The sequence below is a fragment of the Theropithecus gelada genome, chromosome 2, assembly GCF_003255815.1.
Source record: "Theropithecus gelada isolate Dixy chromosome 2, Tgel_1.0, whole genome shotgun sequence".
NCBI classification, from domain to species: Eukaryota; Metazoa; Chordata; class Mammalia; order Primates; family Cercopithecidae; genus Theropithecus; species Theropithecus gelada.
This window is the reverse complement of record NC_037669.1, coordinates 42,294,990-42,307,178: the sequence shown is the minus strand read 5'-3', so window position 1 is coordinate 42,307,178 and position 12,189 is coordinate 42,294,990. Positions and strand designations below refer to the sequence as shown.

At 37.3% G+C, this 12,189-nt stretch overlaps 1 protein-coding gene across 1 annotated transcript in view; it reads left to right on the top strand.

The window, feature by feature from the left end:
• The window catches only part of KPNA1 (karyopherin subunit alpha 1), a 99,502-nt gene that overhangs the window by 52,073 nt on the left and 35,240 nt on the right, over nt 1–12,189 (top strand). The window contains exons 3-5 of the mRNA XM_025375083.1: nt 2,322–2,429; nt 5,785–5,884; nt 8,155–8,249. Of these exons, the coding sequence (XP_025230868.1) occupies nt 2,322–2,429; nt 5,785–5,884; nt 8,155–8,249 (303 nt within the window). The remainder of the gene's footprint in view (nt 1–2,321; nt 2,430–5,784; nt 5,885–8,154; nt 8,250–12,189) is intronic.

Sequence of the window (12,189 nt, the reverse complement as noted above, 5' to 3'; positions counted from 1 at the left end):
TTCTGTTGTTTGAAAACGATATCCCTAGGTTTAGTGGGATTTTTTTGGCCTTTGTCCAGCTTGGTGTTCTCTGGGCTTCCTGTGGTTTTGTTCCCAGACCAAACTGAGGGTTGAGCTGCTATTTCTCGTGGCCCAATAACGAGATGGCAGATGAACTGGGGAGGAAGAGAATTTTTATTTTTGTAACCAGTTACAGGGAGAAGGCCTAGAAATTATTGCCAGACCAACTCAAAATTACAAAGTTTTCCAGATATTATATACCTTTTAAGCTATATGTCTACATGTAAGTGTGTATTTATCTGAAGACATAAGCGATTAACTTCTTTCAATCTCTAACTAAGGTCCGAGTCTTGAAGATCTTCCTCTGGAGTCTCAGTAAATTTACTTAATCCAGGTGCTGGGGTGATTACCCTTATCTTTTCTCCTGCTCAGGGAGGTTTGGGGCATTCTTTCAGACCTCCAATAAACTTGTTTGTGGAGGCCTGGGGAGTTTCTTTGTTATGTTTTAAGGCCCAGGAAAGGCCCAGGCAAAACTCTTGGTGGGCTTTTGTTACATTCCAGCCTTTGTATAAGGGCACTGACTTTTTTCAGCTTTTAATATTTAACTTAACCACTCAGTTAGTGCTGCAACAGTTGTTATGGAGCCCTGCATTAGTGAGCCATGGCCTGCCAGTTTGGTGTCTGATACTAATTTGGGGGAAATTCTCGGTCATTATTGTGTCAAATATTTCTTTTGTTCTTTCCTCTCCTCCTGATATTTCCATTCCATGTTTATTATACCATTTGTAGTTGTTTCAGTTCATAGATACTCTATTCTACTTTTGTCAGTCCTTTTTCTGTTTTTTTTTTTTTTTTTTCAGTTTTAAAGATTTTGAATGAGATTTCCTTAAGCTGAGATTATTTCCTTAGCTGTGTCTTGTTTACTAAAAAGTCGATCAAAGGCATTCTTCATTTCTGTTGTTTTTGATCTCTTGCTTTTTTTAGTTCTTTTTTAGAATTTCCATCTCTTTCCTTGCATTGCCTATCTGTTCTTGTATGCTGTCCACTTTATTCATTTAAAGCCCTCGGCATATTAATCTAGTTTTAAATTCTTGGTCCGATAATCCCAATATCATTGCCGTAGCTGAATCTGGTTCTGATACTTGCTCTGTTGCTTTAAAATGTGTTTTTTATCTTTTAGTATGCCTTGTATTTTTTTCTTGATAGCTGGACATGTACTGGGTAAAAGAAACTACTGTTAAATAGGTCTTCGGTAGGTGGTTTTAGTATTAGAGTAATGCTGATCTCCTAGAATGAGTTGAGAAGTACTATCTCTGCTTCTGTCTTCTGGAAGAATATGATTATGTGCTGATTAGTATTAAGTTAAATCTCAGAGGGAACTTCCTGTAGATCTTGGGTGTTCTTTCTATGTTGTACTCTGCCTTGCGAACTTTAGGTCTCTTGGCCTTCTCAGCTCTGAACTGTTATTTCCTCAAATTCAAGGAGCATCTAAACTCTGTTTGAGTTTACCTTCCCTGCAGTGCAGCCTGGAACTGTCTGCGTAGTAATCTCAGGCAGTAATGGGGCTTATCTTGGGTGTTGCTTTCTGAGAGATCACTGCTCTGTGCTTCTTGTTGTCCAATGGCTGAAACATTATTTTATGTATTTTGTCTGTTTTCAGTTGTTTAGGGTGAGAGAGGGTAAGTTACTGTTACTCCATCATGGCTTGATGAATAAATGTGCTGCCCAGGACTCATAAGAATATAATGGTAATCACCCTAGTTGGCTGACTTTGGAGAGAACTAGTCTCCTTTGCCTATACAAATTAACGGGGCTGCTTTAAAGGTAGTGCTTAAGCAGTCATCATTTGTTGCCACTGGTTGCTGGATAGGTTGGGAAGGTCAGAAGCCTCAGTCCACCGTCTTTGGAGATTAGGAGGGAAGTATTAAGTCATTTGAACATAGTTTTTATTTTCATTTTCCCTGGTACATTGTTAGGACTGTCCTGATGTATACTTTACATAAAGGGATGAGGAAAATGTCCAAGCATGACCCAGCTCCTTTTTCCAACTTTTTTTTTTCATGTCATGTAGTATCAGGCCTCTCTTAGTAAGTTTTACCTTATCAAGTGTTGTTTATAACACATTGTGATAGTTAATTGTATTTGATTGTAAGACTATGGAGAAATCTGAAATGGTTACTCATCAGTAAAAGCCGATGACTTTAGAATTTTAAAAATGATTTTCAAAGACTCCACTTTGAATGGGGTGCCTAGTATTTGAATGTTGAACTCCCTTGTGTTAGAATTTACGTTTACATTACTACCAATCTTTTATATTTCAGTTATTCAAGCGGAGAAATGTTGCTACAGCAGAAGAAGAAACAGAAGAAGAAGTTATGTCAGATGGAGGCTTTCATGAGGCCCAGATCAATAACATGGAGATGGCACCAGTAAGATAATGAACTCTTTTTGGTGTTTTTGTGATGAAGATATGAGATGTAGATTTCCTTTTGAGTTTTAAAAAAAGGTTAGATGGCTACAAAAAGTACTTGGCATTTCATTTTTAAAAAGAATATGCTTAATTTCATGGTTCATATTTTGGATGAAGTGCAGTTAAACTGTAAGGATTAATTCTGCTATAAAAACTTATAAAGCTAATTATAAGATAAAATTGTTCTTTAAAAGTTGAATAATAATAGATACCTTATTTATTTATTTATTTTTGAAGAGACAGAGTCTTGCTGTGTTACCCAGGTTGGAGTGCAGTGGTGCAATCATAGGTCACTGCAATCTTGAACTCCTGGGCTTAAGTGATCCTCCTGCCTTAGCCTCCCAAATAGCTGAGGCTGCAGGCATGTGCCACCATGACTGGCAAATTTAAAAATTTTTTGTGGAGACGGGATCTCACCGTGTTGCCCAGGTGAACTCTTGGCCTCAAGTGATCCTTTTGCCTTGGCCCCCCAAAGTGCTAGAATTACAGACTTGAGCCATCACACCCAGCCATAAGAGATACTTTAAAGAAAATAATGATTTTTTAATTCATTTACAAAATTGACCTGTTTGTATGATTTAAAAACTTGATTCCACATCAGAACTGTTGGATTTTTCTGTTGAAGTCATGCTTTATTTGTATGGATTAGACCTATCTAGATTTAATTTTTATTTATTCTTTCTGAGAACTTTTGTATATTAAAATGTTCTCTTCTCCCCCACCTTTTTTTTGGTAAATGGTGGCATACTATTCATGGTATTTTGTCGTTTTTGTTTTTATTTCATTTCATAGATCGCCAGTTTACATGAACCAACTTTCTTTGAGAGTTGGGGGGGTAGTAGTAGTATTTCCTTTGTAATTCATACAGACATAGCCAATGCCATCATTTTGTAATGAAAGTTTCTAGGCCCTTCAGAAAGCTAGTCTTTCCAGTTTTTTAAAAGAGGAACTGTTAAGTGAATATAAAGTGTTTTATGGATTGTATTAGTCAGGGTTCTCCAGAGAAACAGAACTAATGAGAGAAAAAAATTTAGTTTAAGAAAGTAGCTCATGTCTTTGGGAGCTGGCAAGTGTGAAATCTGTAGGGCACACTGGCCCAGTATAAATTCAGGTTAAGAGTTGATGTTGTTGAATCCCTTTTTCTTCAGAAAACCTAGTCTTTGCTCTTAAGGGTTTCAACTGATTGGATGAGGCCAACTTGCATTATGGGGCTGTCTACGTCAAGCATACTGGTTTAAATTTTAATCACATCTAAAAATTAACTCTCACTGCAACATCTGGACTGGTGTTTGATTAGATAACTGGATACCAGGATATCATAATCCAGTCAAGTTGACACATAAAATTAACCATCATAGTCTACCCCTTGCCAGTTTGTATCCATACACATCTCCTTACACCATATACTTTATCTCAAATAAAGGTAACAGCAAAGCTGTACCTTATCTAAGATTACAACATTTTTTTTTTTTTTTGAAACGGGAATCTTGCTCTGTCACCCAGGCTGGAGTGCGGTGGTATGATCTCGGCTCACCGCAACCTCTGCCTCCCGGATTCAAGTGATTCTCCTGCCTCAGCCTCCTGAGTAGCTGGGACTACAGGTGTGCGCCACCACCCCCAGCTAATTTTTTGTGTTTTTAGTAGAGATGGGGTTTCACCGTATTGGCCAGGTTGGTCTCGAACTCCTGACCTCATGATCCACCCGCTTTGACCTCCCAAAGTGCTGGGAATACAGGCGTGAACCAGCACATCCAGCCAGATTACAACTTTCTTTTGTGCAACTGAAAATATATAGATGGTTCTTGACTTATGAGGGTTCAAGTCAGGATTTTTCAACTTTACAGTGGTGTGAAAGCCATATGCAATCAGTAGAAACCGTATTTGGAATACCCATACAGTCACTCTGTTTCTCATTTTCAGTACAGCGTTAAGTAAATTACATGAGATAGTCAGCACTTTATTATAAAATAGAGTTTGTGTTAGATCATTTGTTCAGCTTAGGCTAATGTACATGTTCTGAGCATGTTTAAGGTGGGCTAGGCAATGAAGTTTGGTAGGTTGGGTGTATTAAGTGTATTTTTTACTTACGATGTTTTCAACTTAATGATGTATTTAGTGGGGCATAACCCCATTCATTGTAAGTTGAGGCACATCTGTAGTTACTCTGCAGAAGAGGATGCAAAATCTTTGGGTGATGTTCACTCCTGTCCTTGATAGCCTGTGACTTAAATATTATAATGTAAAGTTAACAGTACTTAAATAGTGTGATGTAAAGTCAGTACAGCTTGCTATAAGAGGATAAGAGAGGGAAGAAAAAGATATTTGCTTAATGTGTATATATATATATGAATGTGTTTATGCAAACATATTCATAACAAATCATATAGAAACCTTTAGGAATGAGTCTTGCAATTTTGAAAATACTTTTCTGATTCTTGAGTAGAATGCTTCATATATTCCCCTATGAGGATTTTTAGATATTGCTTACCAGTCATCCAGCATTTGCAGCTTAGTGCAGCTTTCTTTACAGTTCATCTTGTTGACTGTTACCCTTCATGAAATGAGAACTTTGTTTCTTTGTGACAAATAACCCTGAGAAGAAAATTAACTGCTAATACTGGGGATGAGTTATGGTGGGAAATGGAAACATTCTAATAAAGCAAGGAGGTAGTGGGAAACTGGAAAGTTTTAATATAACAAGAAATAAATTTTAAATAAGTTTAAGAGTCAGCTATTGAATTTGGCAGTGGCTAGATTTATACAGGACCACTCTATATACTCATTCAATAAATATTGCAGAGCATTTGCAGTACACCAGCCCTCAGTGTGATAGAGTGGTAAGACAGACAGAGTCTTGGGCTTACAAGGAGGTTACAGTGTACTGGAGGAACACAGAAAAATATCTGGGAGTGTAATAAGGGCTGGGCATACAATTGAAATAGGGTGATGTGTTAGAGATAGAGTGGCTACTTTAGGCTTGGAGGTCTTGAAAAGCCATCTTTTAAAACTTAACATTTAATTTTGATAAAGAAGAGCCAACTATGTGATGAACAAGAAGGGGAAGAGCAATAAGCTCCTTGTCTTATTTACTAGTAAGATTACTTTCTACTGTGAGCTTTTTAATGATAGAGAATTTGGCTTCATTATATTATTAATCATCTTACACGTTTCTACATGTAAAGATTGTCCTACCTTTGTGTAACTTCTGGGGAAGTATGGTTAACTTAATAACTTGGCCATGATATCTGTTTCCTTTGTTTCCTTTGAATTAAGGTTGATAATGTATTATATGTTCTTTTTGTTTGTGATCCCAGGGTGGTGTCATCACTTCTGACATGATTGAAATGATATTTTCCAAAAGCCCAGAGCAACAGCTTTCAGCAACACAGAAATTCAGGAAACTGCTTTCAAAAGGTGAGCTATGAATATGTTGAGTATATTTTTTCATCTCTCTACAAAATTACTTTCCCATAATCTGTTTTTTATACCACAGATAATTTGTTTTGGAGTATATTTATCAATAAAAGGATAAAAGCGTAGACATACATGTAATTGTGAACCATGCCTAAATTTTAAGTTTCCTGTGTATTTGTGGGATCTTACCAGGATCAGAAAGCAAAATTATTTTCATTTTTGGGTTATTTTATAAAAGACCTTATAGAGAATAGTAGTCAGTATCTCATGTTAATTCAAATTGAGAGATTAACTTTTTTTTATAGAGTAACTTTAAAAATATTCCTTGAAAGAGCTATGATTGTTGATTTTAATGTCAGCAATTTACCACTGAAAGTTAAGAATGGATTTACTGGTGGGCAGGGTGATTACTTTTTTTTTTTTTTTTAAAGACGGCTCTGTCACCAGACTGGAGCACAGGCTGGGCACAATCTCAGCTCACTGCAATCTCCAACTCCCTGGTTCAAGCAATTCTTTTGCCTCAACCTCCTGAGTAGCTGGGATTACAGTTACATGCCAGGATGATCTCGATCTCCTGACATCGTGATCTGTCTGCTTCTGCCTCCCAAAATGCTGGGATTACAGGCATGAGCCACTGCGCCCAGCCAGTAGTTACTTTTTTTGGTATAATTAGTGTAGAATGGAATCTGAAATTTGTTATCAACCTGGGCAAGTAAAAAGAATTCTGAACCAGATTATAATATTGGTAGTAAATACTTAAACCCTCCAGTATAAAGTTATGGTTGTTTAGAGTCATTGGTGATTAAAAAAAATTTAATATATCCCTTGAAGTTAAGTGGAATAAAAAGCTACCACTATAGACGAAAAAAAAAATTGTCTTTTGCAGACTGCTTATTAAAAATATTTGAAGGAAATGTATACTTCCTCACCCCTTTAAAAAAAGTCTTATCTCTTTCAACATGCTAAGCCTAATGGTTTTCTTCTGTAATGTGCTTTTTTGTTTTAAGGGCTTTCACCATTCTGCTACCTTCCTGCATGTATTCTAGTTTGCCACCATCCCTCTTAAAAATGTGGTAACTAGAATCCAGTATTTCAGATATGTTGTTATTTATTTAGGGTATGGTGAGAGGTTACCTTCTTTGCCCTGAGAGTGTCTATTTTGATAATGTAGTCCAAGGTAGCTAGTTATTTTGATAGTCGTGGCATAGTAATATTTTGTTGAATTTTCAGCAAACTAAACTCCCTAGTGCTTTTCTTTTTGAACTGTTGTAGGTTTTGTTTGTAAAGTCATGTAGATTTTTAAAAATTGTGTTTTAAACAATTTAGATACTGAACTTTGCTTTATTTCTGTTTTTTTTTGTTGTTGTTGTTGCCTATTCTGACTTATTGTTGTTCTTTTTCTGTGTTATTTCTGTAACTCAGCGTATTAACTAGTTTATTGTAATCATCAAATTTGTTTTTTGTGTTTACCTGAGTGGTTAATAGAAATGTTGAACCAGGTAAATGGCATGTCATTAGAGTCCTCTCCAAATTAACATTGAACCGTTAGTCATCTCTTTCAGTAAGGCCATTGACTTGGGTAAGAGTCTCCCTAGTAGTATTGTGATCTAATAGCCGGTTTTCTGGCATTGCCACATGCATATTATCAGTAACTTTGTCAGTCTCTGACTGAAGTTATTAATCTGATTGTCTATGACATTTCCTTCCTATTTGCCTTACAAGTTTTGATTGAGTGACATCATTTATAGGATACTGTATTATCATGAATGAAAGTGAGATTAAGTTGGCAAGTCAGTCTTCGTAAATTCTTGCTAGCTCCTACAGGTACACAATTAAATTCTACAGGCCTACTGAGAATCTTGTAATGCAATTCCTTAAGACGATTTACAACAGACAAGAGCAGTTAGACTTAAAACCCATGTATAGGAAACAGGCTAGAAGGAAGTATACCAGAACAGTAACAATGGTCTTTTGAGGGTTTTTTTGCCCCCTGGTTTCTAGGTTTTCTAAAAAGTGGATGCAGTAATTTTAATTTTTAAGAATTCTTCCCATCCTTTATTCCTATATTGAGACTTGTCTTCATTGTGAAACCTTTCAGACTACCCTATCCTCAAAGTGATAAACCCAATTTGACATTTCATTTGTTTTGGATAGATTTCGAACATGAGAGATGGTAAATGGAGGGAGGGATATTAAGGAGTTTTGAGTGTCAAGTTCTTGCATTGAAATCAAAGGACTTTTTTTTTTTCTTTTATTTTATGGGGAAACAGAACCTAACCCTCCTATTGATGAAGTTATCAGCACACCAGGAGTAGTGGCAAGGTTTGTGGAGTTCCTCAAACGAAAAGAGAATTGTACACTGCAGGTGCGAATAATTTTTATTTATTGCCTCATAACTTAATTCCCTTTGAAAATTTTTATTTTGTACACAAATTTGTTACTAATTTTTATCTGTATGAAGAATTAAGTTTGTTATAATGATATTCCTGACAACTGCATTGCAAGCTGCTTTTATAGCTTTGTTAACATGTAGGCCTTCGTTACATTCTTTATAATTCTTGTCATTTTTAATCATTTAAAATGTTTTTTGATTGTGGATAATACTTCTCTAATCAGGAAATGTTTACAGCAGAGGAGCCATTACAGCTAGGAACTTAAGTGTGGGCTACATAAACTTTGTTTTGAGGGAGTTTTAGATGATACTTGGTGACTTTCTCAGGATGGTGTAACATGGGCTAGATCAGAGTCTCATTAATTCCCAAATCTGTTCCTAATTAATTCTTCCTCCACCCCACAAAAAGCCAATAAGGAGATAACCTTGTCAGGAATCTGTGTCCTTATTGCTGTGTCAGTTTAGGCTTTCAGTACTCTACTATATAAGAGATTCCAAGAGGAAATTTTGTAATCTCGATTCAGAATTTTGTTTTTTTTTTTTTCTTCTTCTTCTTGAGACAGAGTCTTGCTCTGTCGCCGGTGCTGGAGTGCAGTGGCAAGATCTCAGCTCACTGCAAATTCCATCTCCCAGATTCAAGTGATTCTCCTGCCTCAGCCTCCCATGAAGCTGGGATTATAGGCGGCCGCCACCACGTCCGACTGATTTTTGTATTATTAGTAGAGCCGGGATTTTGCCATGTTGGCCAGGATGATCTCGAACTCCTGACCTCAAGTGATCCACCTGCTTGGCCTCCCAAAGTGCTGGGGTTATAGGCGTGAGCCACTGTGCCCAGCCAGGAATTCAGTAATTTTCATAAGAAAAGAAACCAACAGTCAGCTGACTGTCATCCTGGAAGTTATCTAGAAATTCTAAAATACTATTTCCCCCCCGCCCGGATAAAGTTGGGTTTTTAGTAAACTGATGATTTTTTAGTAAACTTCTCTGGAGTAACCAACTGAGTCAGTGCCTTTATTAGTAACAAATATATGTGATCCCTAAATTCTCACCTGTAGGATCTAATCTCAAAGGCTTAGACCTTGAGACTATGTAACTACAAAAATTGGTTAGATGCCAAGTTGATCACAAAATGGGATTATCTTTCTAAGAAAATATTGGCCAAAAACTAGTTAATCATAGAGATATCCCCCATCCCTTGTGTGCTGTTCTTTACTCTGAGACTGGAACCATGTAGACACTGGGGCATTTTTGTAAATGATAGCTCTTGTCCCCAGGTTCCTTACTGTCCACACCATTATAGATTATTCCTACAACTTGATGATTTGCCTTGATGTTTTCTCTCCTTTCCTCCTATCCTTTCTTTCTTTTTGTTTTACACTCTTTGTTGCGGTGATGAGTTCCTTCCAGAGGAAAAACAAGAAATCCAGAAAAGGTAGAGTACTTCAATGTCCCATCAGTTTTTCTTCTCCAGTTTGACATTTACCAGTTCCCATGCTCATTTGAATTAAGGTTCTGTTTTGCTAGCTGCCTCCTGGATTGTAATTCTGGTCCCCATCTAAGGCCAGGATCATCAGACACCTGAAAAATAATCACGTTCACCCTGAGAGCAAGGGAAGAGAGAGACTTTTCTCAGGAAAAAAGGAAATCCAGACAAACAACACTGCAGAGAACAGAGCCTGATCCCCTAAGCAACCTGCCAAGAACCAGAGGGACCAAATGAGGAACCTTACTGCAGTTTATCATTTGAAATGCTTTGTAGGAAGAGGGAGGTAGGGAAAGTTATTTTGTTCGTGCTGAAAAAAGTGTTTCTATCCTGTCTCTGGGAATGAGAGTAGATGAGAGATAACTGAATTTACTCCTTGATCTGGCAGTTTTTATTAGGTGGTTGTGGAAGTCTAGTTCTTTTATGCATTAAAGATAGATGGCATATAACCTTTCAGATCTAAAATGAAAAAAGTCGGAGAAATGGATCTTTCCACATCTCTGCATTCCCTTGTACTCCTTAAAAAGTACAAGTATATTCTCAGACAGTGCCCTCTTCTGGCTAAGACATTCTACATCTTTTTTTAATTCATTACTCTGTAATTGTGGAACTTGTATTTTAACACATCTGAAGATGAAAGCCTTCAGAAATCTCTAATTTGCTTCTACGTAAACTCCCAGATTCCACCCTTGTGCAAACTAATAATTAGGCTGAAATATTGCAGAATGATTCCTCTGTAAGTGATAACCTCATGATTCTATGAGGATAGTCTTAGCTGTCCTAAGACTGAGAAATAACCAACCTGTTTGTTATCTAAGGGCCATCTCTAGCTTTTTTATGTGCACATTTAAGGACACCATGGTGTTCTTTCTCCACTGTGACTAGTGGGGACCTTTGACCACCTAGAAGCAAGAAGGGCAAGTATATTGAGAGAGACCTTAAAGCCAGGAGACTTGTTGCTCTACCATGTTTTCAAGTAATTAGACATGCTCTGGGAAGCTTGGAGGTTACTCCTTCCTCTGTCTTCTTGGAGAGCACACAGATGTAAGCTATCCCTGATACTTTTACCTGCTTACTAAAAGTTGAATAGTGCAGCTTTGGAATAGGGCTTTTGTCATTTCTCTTCCAGAAGGAGAGTCATACTGTGTGGTGCCAAGAGGAAATTTGATGGCTCAGCTCACTAATAAATCTTGTGAACAAACTTAATTTCTTCATTCCATAGATAAAGAACTGTGAATCCTAGTGAAGGGTCTTTTTATGTTCTTTCTGGCTTCCCAAGTCAGTAAGGTACCTCAAACCAGGGAGATAAAAGTGCCTGCTTTGAGCATTGCTGTCCAGGTACTGAAGGTGAACATGGGTGGAATCTAGGATTTTGGAAGCAAACAATGCCTTTTAGCTAAGAGCATTCTCAAGCTCAGTGACATCTAGGTCTCAGATAGACTTGAGCCCTTGTCATGAGACTGGTCTGGTTTATGGCATGGTCTGTGAGCCTATTCTGTTGGTTCTTTGAGTCCAGGCCCAGTATCTTTGTACTGTCCTTTGCAATGCTGAGATGTGGCATTCCCAAACTTTCTTATAGAAGCTTATAAAAATAGCTAGAAATAAATATATTGCCTTCTGTTTCCAAATATTAGACAGATAATCCTTGAAAAATTGTAAATTTGAATTACATTGGCTTAGTTTCCCCTTTTCTGCCTTTCTTGTCCCCTCTAAAAGCTTAATGTGATAAACTGCAGTAAGCCTTCATCCTCCTGTGTCTTTTCCCATCTTCATTGATCTCTCTGCCTTTCCTGGAAAGTTGCTCAGATGACTCAGGCAGTGTTCTCTGCAGAGTTTGCAATCTGGGTTTATTTTTCTGATGTGAGCCTTTCTTTTCACTTGCTCTCCAGGTGAGCCTGGCATTTGCTAGGAACCAGAGTGGAACCGGCAAAGTGGCCAGCAACAGAGTCCTGATCCAAATGGAGAAAGGGAACCAGGCGTACCTCAACCTGGAGTGGGAAACTTGATAGGAGGTCAGAAGTACTTCAGCTTTGGATTCTCATTTTCCTTATTTAAGGAACTGAGCACCAGAAGGTAGAGACTAAGAAAGGGAAGAGAGAAAACATCAAACCTTCAGTATGCAGATTTCAGTTGTAGCCTTATTTAGTGAGTTCAGGACAGTGAAAAATAATGAGTGGAATTACAGTTTGTAAGTAGTTACAGCTGCATGATAGCTTGTTTCCTTGTATGGTGCCATTCTTGGATATTAAGAATATAATAGTTTAAAACAATAAAAGAAGTGAAAATTTTATTTGGCCACCATTTGTTACTTCAGCAATACCATTTCTTAGATTTTTTTTTTTTTTTTCCAGGTTAATGATTTCCTCGTAGTAGGGTTGCTTACTTTAATTCATTTCTTTGGCTGTTTCTATCATCACTTTATGCATATGT